Here is an 18,343-nt window from a genome sequence, read left to right as displayed (position 1 = left end):
CAACGACCGATTTTGCAGCTTCGTTCCGCTCCGCTGAGGCTGGAGTGGAGACTTGTTTTGCGTAAGCGACTGTAGAATTTCTGGCAACCCGAAAGCTATCTTCTCGAGCGCAGAAATTACTGAATCTGGTCTTGATCGAAAGCTACTGTTGCGCCGATTCCGAATATATAAATTAAAATATCGATCAGGCACTTATCCACCTAGAATCTGTCCTCCAAATCTGAAATATTGGCATTGTTCAGAACAATCGGGTAACCGCAACACGATGGCCATAACAATGACCCGTTGCGACTCTCCGATTGTTCGAACAAGAGAGAGAGAGAGAGTCTTTATTTTCATCGAACCAAAATACATAACAAACGGCAGTGATGGTGGTACAGAAAATATGCGTGCACAGTATTCGGTATAAGATAGGAATGATCGATAAGACCGTGAAGGTCATCTAGTCTGATCACACCAGCATCAAACAGGTACACTTGACTCAGAACAGTCTGGCTGTGAAAAAATGTTTAGTTAGGAAAGGAAAATATAAAAAAAATTAAACAATGGTAGCAAATGATCAATGAAGCAATGTCTGGGCGATGCCGATATTTCAGATAGGAGGGCGGATTCTAATTGGATCAGTGCCTGATCATTATTTTAATTTATATTTTCGGAATCGGTGCAACAGTAGCTTTCGATCAAGACCAGATTCAATAATTTCTGCGCTCGGGAAGATAGCTTTTTGATTGCCAGAAATCCTACAGTCGCTTACGCAAAACAATTCCCCACTCCAGCCTCGGCGAAGCGGAATGAAGCTGCAAAATCGGTCGTTGCCGTTCCATGTTTAATTTCTATAGATCCACAAACAACAACAACCGATGAGCCATAAAATGCCGAGCGTAGAGTGGCGCTACTGCACCGTTGCTTCATTCAATCGTAGGCGCGTTTTGCTCAAGCGCCATGTCGTCGATGAGGAATATCGCTGTGTGGCACTGAATAAAAGGTTGGGAGTGTAAGTTCGGAGATTTTAGACTTGATTGCTGAACAGCACGGAAAGACACCTGACCGACAGTATGAGCCGGATTGAAATAGGCGATTTCGTGTGGTAAGTCAATATTCCTCGCACACTTCTAGTATGCCGCCGGTAGTATACTCAATGGATTTGGGTTGATTTGAATAAAAAATGGCGTCCGGCAAAACGTAGAAGACGAATATTGAGTATTTTCAATACACCTTTGCAATGGCAGTAACATGTAACGGCTCTGATGTCAATTTGAGCTTATTTTATGTTTGAAATTATGTAAAATATAAATGGGCTTAGTGTGCTTTCTTAGCTGAATGAAATCTAATTTCCGAATAATTATTCGAATAATCTGGAAGATGTATAATGGTGCGTTTATTGTTTGCAGGGCAAAAATGACTGGATATCCATACTGGCCTGGAAAGGTATGACTAGTATTTTTAACAGTACCCATAAATGATTATTCTGATTGTTTTTCTTCCCAGATTGTAGAACCAGAAGACGATATTAAAAAGCCAAAAGGGAAATCTGAAATGCACTTCGTCAGATTCTATGGGACAGGGGACCAGTATGTATATTGTTGGGAATACTGCCCTGCTTTACGTATCTTGTTGCAGTAACTATATGAAACTACAGAACTCCATGATATCCCTTGAACTTATTTTTATACAACTAGCCGTAGTACCATAGACGTAACCAGGAATATGGATGAAAATTGGCATGAGACAATTGAAATATGTTTTGACGAGACGATGATGTAACGTAATGAGCACAGATGATGTCATAATGTCTGATTCAAAAATTCCACAACGCTCACTAACCTAGGATTATTCCAATTACAGTGTTCAAGCACTCCTGTTGTTTTTAAAATACGAACATTTTAACAACACTTCTGCGGTAGAAAACTTTTTCACAAATTTGCATTTCCCTGTAACGTATCGGTAACTGGTCATGTTTGTATCATTGATAGTCGTTTCTGAAGAAAACGCCAGCAGGTCTTAGACCACCCAAAATATATATAATGTTAGAAATTTTTAACATCTTAGCGTGATGCAGTTTAACTTCAAAGATTACGCCATTCACTCCTAAAAATACTTCTTCCCGCTTTTAAGCAGGCGTGAATATTGAATTGCTCCAGCTTCTGAGTTCTTATTTATCATAAATTATCTCCAGCTGCGGAGCTCATTGACACCACTGCTCCGGCTATATTACGTCAAAAACTATGGTTTAAGGATGGACACTCAATTTCGAATATATAGCTTTTCAATATAAACCACAAACGACACAATCAATGAAGACCAAACATTTATTTCTGCACCATTCCTACAAGGAAAATATTGCTTCTATCGAGTCTTTTTTCATAGCAGTGTCGGTATTTTTTGAAATACATCGGAGACGCAGCTATTTTTCAAACAACTGTCTCCAGCTCCGTTGAAAATGCATAGCTTACATTGCTGTATTTGCACCTGCCTTGTCCAAATGTTTAGTGGCATATACACATCATGCACGCATAGTATGCATGGGCACAGATCGTGTGTATGTATATATGTTGATGTATATACGGGAAAAACATTAAGGACTAAAATATATAACTTTCTATACCTATAGTCCCATGCAATTCCTGCTGTAAAGCCCTGATGCGGACTCTGACCTTCAAAAACCGCTTAGAGACGTCCATTTTTTGTTTCGCAGTGCATGGACCAAGGTTGATCTCATCAAAGATTTTGCAGAACACAAGAAATCACTCATTTCCGGAAGCAGAAGGTCAAACTTTTTGGACGCTGTCAAAGAAATTGAACATGCATGTGAACGGAGGGAAAAAGGTAACGGTACCGGCCATAGACTAATGTTATCGACAACGAATCCTGACTTGCTGACTACCACCTCTGCAAACGTTTGTGAAAAAAATTCTAACAGCAGGATAAATAGGCAACATTCGTGTGACCATTCGGGGGCCAGTTCCAGTTTTTCCATGATAATTCTTGGATTATCCACCAATCAAGGATAATCCCAGAATTATCGAATAAAAACTGAAATAAGTCCGCTTCTAAGGCTTGGAATTGAGTCAAATTTGTTTTGCATAGTTTTTGAAGACAGCCCAACAATTTCATGGGGTTGGCAGAAAAATTTGAAGAAAGAAATTTTTGCGTTTTTGGGCAAATTCAAAATTTTCAAACTCTACGAAACCAGCGAATATTGGTTGGAATGAATTCAAATTTGTTGTGCGTACGTAGCCAACAAGATTCAGGTAAAAAGGTTATTTTTGAACAGCCCTAATGAGCATGTTGCATGAATATTCCCAATCAAGTATGCATCATCTGATTTTGCGATTAATGAAAGTGCGTATAATATTACGTACGTGTACGAATGTATGTACATTATACATGCCCAATGAGTCAGCAGACATATGTAAAGTACCACCAACGTGCCAGCGTCAGCATTCTTCGCATTATAATTTGAAACTATTGACGTTTAATTTGGATTTGTTACAGTCAAAATTTTCATGTGTCTCCCACGAATCTTGTTCTGGTAGGAATGATTTTTGTTGTTTGAATATAAAAAAAGGGTTATGTTACCGGTATTCCTGGCTTTTATTTGGCATGTAACCGTTTATCAAAACAACACTGTTGAACATAGCAAGCACCAGGTCTGTAACGAAGTCACTAGGCTCCCCCACTCAATCTCACTTTTACAGTTTCTACTCGGGTCATTTTCAATTTAAGGCTGAGTCCAACTCAGCGATGAGAGGGTCAAGCCCGAGTCATGGTATTGTGACTCGAGTCCAAGTCATTGTGTTGACTGCTCAGTTTCCAGTTGAAGCCTTGTTAAACCCACTTTTTATAACTCTGTTTGGTGATATTGAGTGGTTCACATTAATAATATACTAATTTTCCTCCCTTTTAGCAGTTTCTGGTCGCATTTTCAAGTACCAGTACCAATAGACGAAATCCCAATGGGGCAGTTACCTTGCTATCCTGCAAAATTACAATAAAATGTTGTTCTTGGTAGTCTGAGTCTCGAGTCGTACGACTTGGTTCGAGTCAATTCTGTATTTTGAGAAAATCACTCGAGTCATAACTCTTGTCATTACAACCCTGGCAAGCACCACAAGTCATTTGGTAGCGGAACATGTTAACAGCTAAATTTGAAGTTCAATTAACCTGAATAGGTGCTTAGGCGGCCGGTAACGAAGTGTTCTTTTCTGTTTTGTCTACTTGGCACTAATTACTCAATTGGTAGATAGTCTTTTTAGGCAAAACTACTCGCTTTTTAAACTATCGATTTCGTAAAGTAGAAACTTTTTGAGGTATGTTTGTGTCAATTTTATGAGTGAAACTGTCATAACAACCAGACCCTCTCTCACGGTAACTGAATCAATTTTTGAAAATGTCACCCATTTGCATCTGTCGGGAAGATGTGCTCTGCAATTCAGAATACACGCTCGAACAAATGTACTTTTTGAAAGTACTTAGGGGGCAATTATCAGACGTTATTTTGCTACTTCCACTTGAAGTAGTTTTGACATGCCTTGGAACTTGCAACCTCTACTTGTAATTGCAGGGAGGAGATTATGGCTTCCATACTTTCTACCAACTGCCTCTGCCTGAATTTTTCTGCTGATAGCAGTTTGTATTATGGATAGCGCGTTATACCACGGTGTTCCGTATTTTCACAGGTCTTCCTGATACTAGCGAAGAAGAATCGGAGGCCGAAAGCAGTGACGACGAACCGCTTTCAAAGCGCGCGAAGGGCGGAGCCAAGTCCACACCTACAAAGGTTAGCTGTGGAGAAACGCCCCTCATTTTTATTCTTATCGTCGGTACGGCCCAGAACTGTCATGACTCGACTCAAGTCATGATTATTTCATGACTCGACTTGACTCGAGTCAATTTGTGTATTGACTCGAATTGTACTCGAGTCATTGTGCGTTACTCAAACAAAGTCATATAGCTCGAGACTAGGATGGCCAAGACCGACATTTCATGTTAAGGCCCTAAGGAACTGCTAGACTCCCTAAATTTTCAAATTGCTATATCTTATAAACAGTAGATGCTAGATTCCCAAAAATTGGCGTGTAAGCTATTCATACTCAACTTCATATACTGTATAAATTTCATAATTTCACAATGATTCCTTGGACCCAAATTGGGGGGGATATTGGTGAATCGGACGGTTAGCACGGGGTAATGCCTGTCTCATCGATGGATGCTGGGAGATTCTAAGCAATGCTTTATAAAATGTCCTGAGGCCTCTAAGCACCTGCTGAAATGCATGAAACTTGCGATTTTTTGAAAATTTTCACGAAATATTGGAAAAATTTTTTTTCATAAAATCCAGATAATAAGTAGCATAGTAGCATATAATCCGGTAAGGAATTTCTAATCGCAATATATTCTGGAATCAAATCACCATATCCTTGTGCAGTTTTCTAAGATGATTGATTTATGCTTCTCCATCACAATCGGATATTCGAGCTGGGCCGGTAGCTCATGCAAGCTTGAGAATTGGAACAGTTACGGTGAAATATCACGAGCTTCTCACTGCATCCGGACAGTTATCATTTTGCATTTTTACTGCATAGTTAGCGCTAACTATGCAGTAAAAATGCCGCTCGGCTTTATTTGTCAATCGTTTCAACAGTTGCACTCTAGACCTACAGGTCCTACACCGCCTATATTTGCTCTCGGCGCCCACCTACCGCCCAGTTTTATGGTCAGAGCCCCCCCCCAATCGCCCATTTCATGGTCAGCGCCCCCTTCACGCTCGGTAACGCCCCCAGGGGGGCGCTGGCGCCCATTTTAAGAACAACTGGGCTAGATAAAGGGGCAATGAGTCAAATTTTAAAAACGTATCTGGGATTTGGCAAAAAATATAAATTCAGATTCAATCCTGTTTTTGAAAAAACTGCTGAATTTAAATCCTTTACGTCTCGTAGCAACGGCGCAGTTTCGGATTCATTTTTATTTCAGTTGGGTCAGCGTTAACCTGTGTGATATTATCATGAATTTTTGATTGGCTGTAACGACGGCACTGCGTGTATTTGCGTTGAACTCTTTTACTGTGGCTTCGCTATTCGGTGTTTTTGTGGACACGATTTAGGACGGCGAAATACGACTGGCCTTGTAGAAAGGTTGCCCTCAAATTGGCAGTTTTGTGGTGAGCGGTTGTAGGCAACCAAACCTGGGCGTGTGTAATGTTGGGCATGAGTTTTAGCCGCTGCTTTGCGAATGCTTCTGGAGGTCTTGGGCAGAATCCCCCGCCGCCACGCCTTGCAACCTTGCCAATATAGTCATAATCCAAGTAGTTTTGCTGCCGATGGACAACTGTTGTGCCTTGGCGTCAGGGCAGGGTTGTAACCAAGGCTCCGAGTCACAAGTCAATCTCACTATTTTAGTTTTGACTCGAGTCAAGTCGAGTCATTTTCAATTCGCCACCTAGTCTAGTCCGAGTCCAAGTCATCGAGCATAGGTTTGAGTCCGAGTCATGGGATAATGAGTCCGAGTTCAAGTCATTGTGTTAAATGGTCAGTTTCCAGTTAAAGTCTTCTTAAACCCACTTTTATATCTCTGTTTGGTGATATCGAATGGTTCGCATTTATAATATACTAATTTTCCTCGCTTTTAACACTTTCTGGTTGCATTTTTAAGTACCTGTACCAATAGACGAAATCCCAATAGGGTGGTTACTCTACTATTCGTCAAAATTACAATGAAATGTTGGTCTTGGCCGTCTGAGTCTCAAGTCATATGACTTGGTTCGAGTCACGCGCAATGACTCGAGTCCAAATCGAGTCAATACACATATTGACTCGAGTCAAGTCATTTCCGTATTTTGATAAAATGACTCGAGTCAAGTCGAGTCATCAGAAAATCGTGACTCGAGTCATTACAACCCTGCGTCAGGGCGTTGGAGCAGGCATAATTATTGAATTCTCCAGCTCCGCAACTACTTGATACCTCTTCTCCGGCTCCGATTACTAATTTTGTGTGAGGGTTGCTTTTAAATTATCAAAATCCAGCTTCATCTAGTTTCAAATCCCTGGTCGGTCCGGTAACTTGCTACAACTTGACACTTGATGGACATCGTCGATTACTTCAGTTACAAAGCTGTACCGGTTGGCGTTAAATCTGCTAAATATTTCAGGAACCGAAGCCGGTACCCAGAAAGAAAAAGCCATCGACCAAGAAATCAGCCTATCTCTCGAGAGAAGAGGTAAATTCAACTTGTGTTATCGGTAGACTGTAATTTGTCGTAACATATACATGTGCAAGGAGCGGACTGGCTTCTCGTGGCTATGGAACGGTGCATGCCTTGTCTAGTAGCTCCACTCCTGTGCTGTTGTTTCAGCAGTAATAAAAATATTCATTATTTTACGCCAAAGTTTTCAAGAAAATCTTCAACCTTATCAGAAACTTCAAACTTGGTATAATAGGTTCGCTGCGTTGAATATTCGACTGGTACCATTATCATTCTGGCATAGACGAGACCTTATAGAGAAAAGTTTTCATGCATGTGTCATTTGTGTACTTTATTTTATTGTCCTGTCAGTGTTGATGTATCACGCACCGCTTAACGGTGGATGTCGCTATGTCATGTTGTGAGGTTGGGGCAGGGACTTTCTATCTTTTCGTTCTGACTGATCCGTTTTTCCTGGGGTCTTGCTTCCTGTGAATTTTGTAATGACCTAACGTAAAACATAGAAACAATCTACTAAATCACTTCATGCACTACTACAAAAATGTTGACAGAGTTTCTCTGGGCGATTTACAAAAGGTTGAATGCATGCATGCAGTCAAATTGAAATTAATTAGATTAGAATGGCATAGGCATTGTTACAATGAGGCCCAGGTAATTAGAGGAGTGGTTAATGGCAAATGGCAAAATCAGTCTTTAAAACTAGTGTGCCAATTATTTTAACAATGGCCTTGATTAGAGGTAGGCAATTCCGATCAGGCATGTCAAATCAACAGGAATTATATCACATCCTGGCGCATCATATTTTCTCGTAGGGGAAACCAGTATTGATTGAGAGCGTACGAGTCTGTAACGTGCTTCGAATATCCTTAGAATACGCTTTGAAACTTGGAGCAATGGCGCATGCAGCCGTATGCTTTTGAATTAAATGTGTTCACTGTGTGTGCCCATTCAAGACTCTTGCTGGTATTATATTTAAGCTGTAAAAAGATATGGAAAGTTACCGATTTGATTTGCTTGCGATTCCCTTTAGCACACCCCTTGACATGACAATCAGGACTAGATTGACCTGGCCCCAACCTGACTCACCGACCACTATTTGTCTGCTCTGTGACAAGCCAAGGTCTAAAGAACTGTTATGCAAATTACAGGCAACCTGACGGTACCATGATTTGAAATACTCAACTACAACAATACTAGTCGATGTAATGCATACCTGCATTGTTTGTGTCATGGTTTCAGTGTCCAGATGCTCGTGCCAAAACTGTATCTTTTGTGTTAATTTGCATAGAATTGCTGTGTACGTGCTATGGTTACTTGGGTATGAGACGCATCTTTTCCAAGTAAACTAGGGTCCGTCTTAGTCAGGGGTAGTAATTTCAATCACGTTTTGGGTTTTGCTCAGTACAGCACAATATGGTTCTCGTAAAACCCCTTTTCGTAAGTCTTTTGTAAAGTGTCCCATATCTCCAATGCCTTGTAGCAGATTTAACACGTGGAAGTCCAAATAATCACAAAAATCCTTTCCTGTTATGTCCCGGTTTGTTTCCAGCATCGAGTTAGATGTGTTTGAAATTTGGCTTGGAAATTAAACATATGAAAATCCGACTAAAACCTCGTCCTTCACAACTGTGTGTCCTATTCAAGTAATTTGTTTTGCTTGTGCATACTGACTGTGTCGTTTACGCGTGTTTATATGCATATCGTTGTACTAAGGCCCTACTTTTTCATTTCGTAGTTGACACTGCATCATCATGAGCTGTCACATTATCTCCTAACAAGAAGTAATGAGTCTTCCCCGAAATCCTCATCGTACCCTCGTGTGAGTACAGTTCTGTACGAATCACTTGTTTATAGTCTTGTGCTGTTATGTTTCTATGACTGCTCTTATGTTGTTTCGTTACGTTTTCAAATAATTATAACGTGCTGGACTAGGTCTTCTCTAGCCTTTGAGGATTTCGCCCAAACTGTTTGATACTTGTACAGATTTACTCTTAGAGTAAGGCATTTGTTTTTTCGATGAAATAGCAGTTGTGCCACGTTGGTCGTTGATTACCTACAAAGGAAATTACGTCTGCTGTCGTAAATTGGTTATTGTATAGTGAACAATTAAGGCCGCCTATGTTGATTGGATGCATGCGTCTGTCTCTCTGTTGTGTTTCTTTTTGCATGAAATGTTGCCGTCTATGTGTTTTAGACTGCATTAGTGCTTTATGAGCTTGTGTCTTGTACTGTGATAAATGTTGCGTACAATATACATCACTGGCATTTATGTAGATATTATTCTTCATTTCGATTAAGTCACTTCCTTTCCACGACTTTTTGCACTGTCATGGCCATTTTCGAAGAGCGACTGATGGCTGAATGTTTTCCTGGGGGGAATATCCTCTGATCCAGTGGGTCTCAAGCTCAACCGCCGATTCGACAAATATAATTTGATTTGTTTTCTCAATTGCAAAATGTAAGGGGTTGAAGGCTTGTACGTTAATTAGAGGAACATAATTTCCGTCTTGTACCGAAAGTGTTGTGCCAAGCTGTTGCAAAGTTGCCCATAATTCTTCAAGACAAGTAATATGTAAAAGAGGAGAAGTCTTGAACAAAATTTAGGGCGATTCGATCATTTGATGATGGAATCTAACAAAAAGGAACGCAACAGTTGAAATGGAGTTGCTGGTCCGAACAGAACTTTGCCTTGCAGAAATTTTGATGTAACCATGCATAACATGTGTGATATAAAAAGACAACAGCAGATTTCTCGTTGAATTAAAGTTCCAATTCTTTGTTTTGAGTCTCATTCTTTTGTCATTATTACATTCTCGATCAATTGTGATTTTCTTATAAGATCATCGGTCTGGTAAATTTGTTATGAAATGTTGCTGTTCCGCAAGCTGAAAAGGTTGAGAACCACTGCTCCAGTGTAATGTTCACACGATGTAGGTAGTACATTGCGTGGTGACTCTTGTGTAAGATAAACTTTTCCTGTGCTGTGTGGTAACTAAGAATTTCAATCGTCCTGGGGGTAATTGTTTACCGTCACCACAAAAATTTAATATACCGCTTCTTGTCATGGTTACACACACAATTTGCAGTGGAATTCAGTGCCCTAGCTGGCTGGCGCCCAATAGTGGCGTGCTTGTTTTGTTTGTATTCTATACTGACTGTTGAAGACGCATTCCTTGTCGTAGCGGTTGGGTATAGTGGTGCTGGTATGGTACTTTACCTCTATCGTAGTTAACAATTTGCTTGTCGCTAAAAATTCCTCCCGCACATCCCGGTTTAACTAAACCGTCTTCTCACTCGACAGCCTGGTCGCCGCATGAGTGGCGACATCAGGACGCCTGACATCAAGCTGTCGGCGGCCAGACGCTCACCAGACTCTACGGCAGACGCCGACAGCACAACTCAGTATACCCCACGAGAGGTGATAGCCACCGACAAAAAAATCGGATTTCTCGGCCTGGGCATTATGGGCAGTAGCATGGCGATGAGCCTGGTCAGCACGGGCCATGACGTGACAGTGTGGAATCGTACCACAGACAGGTGAGTGCGGGAAAGATGTAGTTGTCTTGGTGCATGTGGTGTGTTATCTACGCTTTGTGTTTAGGTGCACCCCGGCTGTGAAAGCAGGCGCGAAATTGGGTACGTCACCGTCGGACGTAGTGCAAGCGTGCGATATCATATTTTCTTGCGTCTCGGACCCAGGCGCGGTTAGAGACGTGGGTGAAGCTCTTTCTTACAATCCTATCGCTATGTGTTGTTTTACTGGCTTGGTTTCAGACAAAAACGTTCGGAGGTGTTCAGTAGGGCTCTTCAAAAATGACTTTTTTCTCAAATCGTACTGGCTACTTTATAAAATTGTTAGGTTACCTTATTTAAGCCTACACACAAAATTTGGTTCAATTCCAACCAGTGGAAGCGAAGTCATTGCCGTCGAAAAATTTTGATTTGAATAAAATAGTATTTACGGTGAGCACAACTATGATAAATAAACAAAGAATCGGTCACCGTAAATACTATTTTATTCAAATCAAAATTTTTCGACGGCAATAACTCCACTTCCACCGGTTGGAATTGAACCAAATTTGGTGAGGATCGTTTCTATTGACGGCCTAACACTTTCATTAGGTGAACAGAAAATTTTCAAATTTTTTATTATTCATTTTTATATAATCAATAGAAACTTTCTTCTCCTGTAGCAAAGCGGTTACTGGCTGGAATTGAACCAAATTTTGTGTGTAGGCTTAAATTAGGTAACCTAACAATTTTATCAAGTAGCCAGTACAATTTGACAAAAAAAGCCATTTTTGAAGAGCCCTGGTGCTCAGTGACAAAGTAGGCCTACTGCTGCTTTTTTGTAGTAGGCATACTTCAGTAGGTTTGCCTCCGGTCTGAGGTGGTCAGTAACAAAGTACTTGTGCAGCTGTGCTCAAGTAGGTTTTGCCTAATTGCACCAAGGCAGGATGACGATGATTGGTCGATTGAATGCAGTTATAGAAATTGTTAAAACAGTGACTTTAATAACGATAGACTTTGACATATTGCTGTGATGGCTTTGTTTTAGTCGTAATCTGGCAATAATCCTTTGTATGCTATATGAGGCATACACGAGATTTAACTGTTAACACAGACGTTGGAATTTAGTTCATTATTATTATATCGCTATTCGTTTTTTCGAGAAGCGAAAATGAAGTGCCACCACAGATATTTTATATATGTTTTTGCGCAACAAGAATGTTCTCTATGTAACCTGCATATAGCGGTTTCTAACTAGGGTTTTCCCAAAACTCTGAGTTCAGTGTGTACTTTTTCGTTCTCGGAATTAAGGTATCAATGGCTGATGGCCATTACAGTGACACTGTAACACCACTTTCGGATGTGGCCTATGAACATAATCGACATTTTCTGTCTTGATTGATTATTTAACGAAAGTGTTTCGTACTAAAATACTCAACGTTCATCAGAAATGTGCTGGTTAATCCAGGCCTTTCTCAGAATCGCTTCGCGATAACTACTTTATACTGTGACTTACAGATAGTCATTGGAAACGCGGGAGTACTTCAGGGCATGTCATCGGGCAAGGGATTCGTGGACATGTCCACCATCGACGTGGACACGGTAAAAGAGATCGCAGAGGTGTGTGAGATGCGTTCGATGCACATTAGTCGGCAAGACTGATTTGGTCTTTTCAATATCAAGGCTGTGTGCATGCGTGGCGGTCGGTATCTGGAAGCCCCTGTGAATGGTAGCAAGAAAGAGGCCGAACAAGGAAACCTGGTGATTTTGGCGGCTGGCGATCGCAGCCTGTACATGGACTGCTACTCGTGCTTTGAGTCGATGGGCAAAAAGACATTTTTCATGGGTAAGTGGGATTTGTTGTAGGCTTGTACGGCGCTTTAGACGCATTAAAAATAGCAGTAGTGTATTAGTAATGCTAGGCTATCTAGTCGGTGATTTATGTAAGCGGTGTCTTGATATGAACTGGAATTACGGGGGCTTCTCAAGCTTTAGTTTTGTTAAAGAAGCCTTGGTGTCTGTTTGGCGATTAGGGTTGTTTAAGAAATAACGTTTCTATTCTAATGTTAATGGCTGTTCGATGTGATTGTCACCAAATTTGGCTCAAATCCAATGTGTAACAGCAAAGTTACTAGAGTTCGAAAACCGTAAATTTAATATAAAAAATGGATTTATTTTTTCCAAGTTCTACTCTCAATTATAATAAATAAGTAAGTTGTCTGAAAAAAAAGACGTATAACAAATTTGGCTCAATCCCAATCAGTGGATGCGAGGTTATTGGAGCACAAAATTTTGCATTCGAAAAAAAGAGTAGGCTATTTACGGTGGGCAATTCTTCCAATATTTATTATAGAATTACACACCATAAATACTGTTATTTCAAATCCAAAATTTCAAGCAACAATAACTTCTCCAAATCTGGTTCCTGATTTTGCGTTTTTCTTTGGTAATCCAACGAATCCGGCTTTTGTATGTGTTCAGTGGAGCGATAACAGCATTGTGTGCTATTTTTCCTTGTCAGGATTTGAAGTATAGCGGGGAGACCGGTTAATGTCCGATTTTTTTATGATATGGCTGAACCAACTTCCATGAAAATGGCAATGGCATTCGTTTGAGTAAAAACAATTCAAGTTCGGATAGAGTAAATTTCCTTTTAGCAACAGTTCATTTGAGTGAAAAGTAGTCGGGTCAATTTAATTCGAGTGACAATGTCAATGATGGTAATTTGACAAATATTATATATTTGAAATATAGAAAATTTTCAAATTTGGCTGGCTACCCCATGAAATTCTTGGGTTGTAGGAAAAAAACGAGGCATTCGAAATGTGGCTCAATTACAAGCCGTAGAAGCGATTTTATTGATGTTCAAAATTTAGGATTTCAAATCATAGTATTATTTATGGTGGTGAGATCTAAAATAGATAAGAATTTGCCTACCTAAAAACATTTTTTTCAAATTCAAGATTTTGTTTTCAATAGTTTCGCTTGATCGCTTCTACAGTTCAGAATTGATCCAACTTTCTTGTGCATCGTTTTTCCGACAACCTAACAATTTCATGGGTAGAAATAAATCCAAAACGCTCAAGATCAAGATAGCGTAATGGTTAAGCGCCCGGCTTCTTGATCGGTAGGTCGTGGGTTCGATTCCCGGCCGGGTCAGACCAAAGACCTGATTAGTAACACTGGTATCCATGGCTTCCCTGCTTGGCGCTCATGCATTACTGGGATAGCATGGAGGGGTGGTGCATGACTTAGAAAGTCGTAAAGGCTATATCTGCACTTCCTTGTCCAGCGGCATATGCACATCATGCGCTCATGGTATGCATATGCGCAGATCGTGTGTATGTATATCATGAGTCGGTGTATATGCCGCAAAAACATCAAGGACAAAAATAAACTACGTCCTTTCCTTCCTTTCCTTCCTTCCTTCATCTTTCATGGCAATGCTTCTATATGTTGGAATTGACCCAGAATTGGTGCGCAGCGATATTTTATCCAACGTAACAATTTTATCAAGTAACCAGTAAGATTTGTAAAAAATAATTTATTTTTGAACAGCACTAATGTGCGAGCCGCATTTAGTAAAATAGAAAGTAGAGTAGTTTTGTAGAGGTTTTCATACTTTTTGCGCATAGAAGAACTGTGGCATTGTCGGATTGTGTTTCTTTCAATTTCGAAAACTTCACTTTTTCCCGTCAAGGCGAACTCGGCAACGCGGCCAAGAACAAGCTTATCATGAACATGATGCTCGGCTCGTTCACGGCGTCCCTGGCCGAGAGCCTGACCCTGGCAGAGAAAGCCGGTCTTGACCAGTACACCCTTCTAGAGGTCCTCAACCTGAGCGGGCTGTCCTGCGACGTGGTGAAGAGCAAAGGCGCCGCGATCATGGAGGTTTGTTTTCGCGCGTGGATCGGTGGCGTGCATGACCGGTCACCGGTTGTTTGCGTTTCAGGGCCACTTTCCAGCCAGCCACCCGCTACGGCATATGCAGAAGGACATGAAGCTAGTGTTGCAAATCGGGGAGGAGCTGGAACAGCCGTTGCATGTCGCGGGGGCCGCCAACGAGGTGTGTGGGTTTTGCTCAACTTGTATTAACTTGGGCTGAGTGCTTTGATTTCGAGTTGAGTTCTCAAGTGTCACTCATTGTGACGTCGTAGCTATATTAGTAATTTGGGAGATTGAAATATGTATGGTATATGCCAATTGAAGATATTTGATTGATTTTATTGACGTAGGCTACAGTATTTTTGCAAAGCGCAGTGATACAACTCGGTCAATCGCTACCCATGACGTTTCCACCGTCGTTTTGCAGTCGGGAGAAAGTATTGAATCTATAAATCCGTATGATACCATAGCTCTTAATAAAAAGGGGCGTAGAATTTTAGTATTGGCAAAAAGCGTGTAATTACTGCACTCATTACAATTGATACTCGAATCATTGTTGCGCATTATTAGTCGCTGCGCTTGTTAGGATATACTGTTGGTTCCGCGGCGACATATTATGAAATTGTATTCCACATAAACATATCCACTAGGGCTGTTCAAATAAAAACTTTTCCTTCAGATTCCACTGGCTCCATTCCAACCAGTAGAAGCGAGATTTGTGCAGTAGAAAGTTTTTAATTTATCATTAAAAACAAAATTTCAAATTTTTTCTGCCGACCCCATAAAATTGTTATGCTGTCAGTAGAAATGATGCACACTAAATTTGGCTCAATTCAAACCTCTAGAAGCGAAGTTATTGCAGCAGCAAAATGTCTAATTTCATAATTTTATAATAAATAATCAAAGAGTTGGTCACCGTAAATACTATTTTATTAAAATTCACATTTTTCTACTGCAATAACTTCGCTTCTAGTGGTTGGAATTGAGCCAAATTTGGTATGCATCATCTACTGACAGCCTAACAATTTCATGGGGTCGGCAGAAAAATTTTATAATTTTATTTCGTTTTTTTGTTAATGATAAATTGAAAACTTTCAACTGCAAGAATCTCGCCTCTACTGGTTGGAATGGAGCCGAAGTTGGTGTGCAGCGTTTTTTTATTTTAAACCAAATTAACGATTTTATCAAGTGACCACTGAAATCTGAAGGAAAAGTTTTTATTTAACAGCTCTGATATCCATCCACACATGTTATCGGAAAAATTCCAAATTATCTTGGACTGGCAATATATTTTTGTGGCCGTATAAAAGGCACATATTTGAAGTTTTCCAATAATCAACTGGGGTAGGCCGTGCTCTATTTTGCCTAGCCATTATTATGATACACGATGCAGCTATGACATGTATGGTGCTCTAGCATTATTGTAGTAGGCTGATGTTCTTATTCTGTAGTACTGAGTATCCAAGTGGTATGAGACTGTCAAAAAGGTTGGGAACCCCTGGTCGAGACGCATTGTTACGATGCTGTCTGTCCCGAGTAGATACTTCATTGTTTCACTTCTCATTGTCCCAGCCAATTCCCATTCTGTATTCGAAGGCGGGTGTTAGTACCCTAATTGGAATATAATTTAATAATGCATGCAGTAGGTCACTTTGAATTGTTAAATTTTGTACCAGCGGCAAGATCACCTTTGTTTGTCTCCAAATAGTACACCGCAATGCAAATATCCTGGAGTTGATTCACGAATCAGATATTGATTACAATCATTAAGTATAGAATGAAGACACTGAGCCAATCAATTGCATGAATGCGTACACCTGATGATTAGGAGACAGATTTCTCAATTTATGTGATTGTGTTGATTAATCTGAGCAGTGACTGCACATAATGTGAAGGTCGGTCCACAGGACAATAATTATAGCCTACCTAAACTACCTCGCGAAATGGAATGCATTATTCGTTAAAGTGCAGCGAGCCACCAAGCCAGTGTTACTGAATTCAGGCACAAGCTATACGACGAGCCAATTTTCCAGCCGGTTTGCATATGCAAGCCTTGCAACGCATGATGCGAATACTGGACTCATTGTTTCATTAAAAAGAACATAGGGCTGCCTATTGATAGTGAAGTGTTGTGTGATAAATATGTGTTGCTAGTTGCCTATCACTGCTTGAGAAATCGACAGGTGCGCTCTTTCGAAGCCCAAACTTGCATTCCGCAATAAAATATATGGATCTCAAAACAGTAAGTTTGTTAGTGAGGACGCGTCTACAACTAACTTTAAAAAACTTAGAAAACAGGCCATGTCATTGAAATGCACTTGATGACTTTTGCGCTTGTGAGACACATTTTTATTGATAATGAGATTCTTGCGGCATGCAAAACGTTTGAGTCTGCACATGACAAGGTGGTGCATTTGTGCAACGGGGGGAAAAAACATTCCTTTGTAAATTCTGGTGAATATTGTGTGGAGAAGTTCTAAACCGAGAGAGACTGCCAAGAAAAAAGGTTTAACTCGTCCTGCAGACGAGAGAGCATTCTGTGAAAATGGCAACAAAACACTGGACAGTGCTTTTTAATGCATTACTCATTTTGAAATACAAGCTGTTTATCTGTATAAAGGGCTTTTGCGCGAATACGATATTAATTGGTGGTTAGGAAACTTCATAATGACTCGGAAGCAATGCTAAGATTCATGACCCAAACCGCTATTTCAAAAGCCCTACTAGATATAGGCGCAATATTGCATTATTTCCATAGGATATACAACAGCCTATTCGCTATTCTGATTCGTTGCTCTACATATGTGTGTGGGTTTAATATATCTTGTCAAAGTCAATGTAATTAGCTATTATAGTTTACACCAAATACTCGGTAAGGGTGGAGACTGACTCCATCTGCCTCACCTCACTGCCTTTCGCCTTCGCCTGTTACTCTTATCTGTATTGTCATTTTGTGATAAATAAAAACCTGCCTATCTATCATTATAGTGGCACTGTACTCTCTTCATTTAAATAATATTTTGTGGTGACAATTGTAGGCGTATTCATACAAAGAGGATAACGATTCTTCATTTTTTACACCTTCATCGATATCTTACAGCTTTTCAAGAGAGGCAAGGCTATGGGATATGGCGACAGAGACATGGCCTGCGTGTACAGGGCGATAAATGCTTGAGTCGCTTGACCGGCCCGCATCACCGATACGGAAATACGCCCGAATGGAAGTTACATTACTGGAAAGGACTTGGTGCTGAAAGTGCTTCGCGACGACGGGTTATTGCAACTTTGACAGCCTAGCTGCGATGTCTTCTTGTCACCATTATTTGAAAAGGGGCAAGGTCCGTGTACCAGGCAAACAATCCATTGCATGGTATATTAATTGTGAACTTGCGATGCATCTTAAGAAATGCAATGGCTCCCAGAAACTGAAACTGTAAGCTGGCAAGATGCTTGGTGGCTCAAGTATATACACTTTAACAAATGTTATCGTTGATTCTTATTTTCATTTGGTCAGTCAGTCACAGCTGACTCAAATTTCCTTTCTCATTACCTGTGCTTATCCAATCAAGCGTGTGTGGCAAATCATGCCTGCACCTGACACTCATCGATTGGTTGGAGCAGATGTTGCCAACTGTTCTGTCCAAAAAGTTTCTTGTCCAAAATAATGTCTCAAATTTGTTGCTACTTTCTCTATTTTGTAGACTTTGATTGTAATAAACGACTACCCTTGAGAGTTGAAACTTGTTT

The 18,343-nt window shown here is 40.4% G+C and overlaps 1 protein-coding gene across 2 annotated transcripts; it reads left to right on the top strand.

Moving 5' to 3' along the window:
* Positions 1 to 899: 899 nt before the first annotated feature.
* LOC145457128 (uncharacterized) lies at positions 900 to 18,336 on the top strand. Of its 2 annotated transcripts, XM_080335299.1 has the most exons (14): positions 900 to 1,087; positions 1,392 to 1,428; positions 1,489 to 1,571; positions 2,696 to 2,826; positions 4,680 to 4,780; positions 7,148 to 7,216; positions 8,937 to 9,020; positions 10,503 to 10,738; positions 10,803 to 10,914; positions 12,230 to 12,331; positions 12,395 to 12,557; positions 14,412 to 14,602; positions 14,664 to 14,777; positions 17,697 to 18,336. In XM_080335299.1, exons 1-14 carry the CDS (start codon positions 1,056 to 1,058, stop codon positions 17,769 to 17,771), a joined length of 1,530 nt encoding a protein of 509 aa, XP_080191425.1. In that variant the 5' UTR covers positions 900 to 1,055; the 3' UTR covers positions 17,772 to 18,336. The 2 variants fall into 2 exon arrangements, with proteins under 2 accessions (XP_080191425.1, XP_080191426.1); XM_080335300.1 differs by lacking the exon at positions 8,937 to 9,020.
* Positions 18,337 to 18,343: the final 7 nt, after the last annotated feature.

This window comes from Botryllus schlosseri, chromosome 15, assembly GCF_051294905.1.
Source record: "Botryllus schlosseri isolate E-star chromosome 15, Bs_hap1, whole genome shotgun sequence".
NCBI lineage: Eukaryota > Metazoa > Chordata > Ascidiacea > Stolidobranchia > Styelidae > Botryllus > Botryllus schlosseri.
The sequence above is the reverse complement of the archived record's forward strand: the minus strand, read 5'-3'. Positions and strand labels throughout refer to the sequence as shown.

What these genes read in the sequence shown, in the direction of transcription:
- LOC145457128 (XM_080335299.1), top strand. Translation starts at nt 1,056, where the DNA reads ATGAGCCGGATTGAAATAGGCGATTTCGTGTG. An exon ending in GAAATAGGCGATTTCGTGTG is followed by an intron (nt 1,088 to 1,391) that starts GTAAGTCAATAT and finishes TATTGTTTGCAG; the next exon opens with GGCAAAAATGACTGGATATC. An exon ending in CGGTAAAAGAGATCGCAGAG is followed by an intron (nt 12,332 to 12,394) that starts GTGTGTGAGATG and finishes TTCAATATCAAG; the next exon opens with GCTGTGTGCATGCGTGGCGG.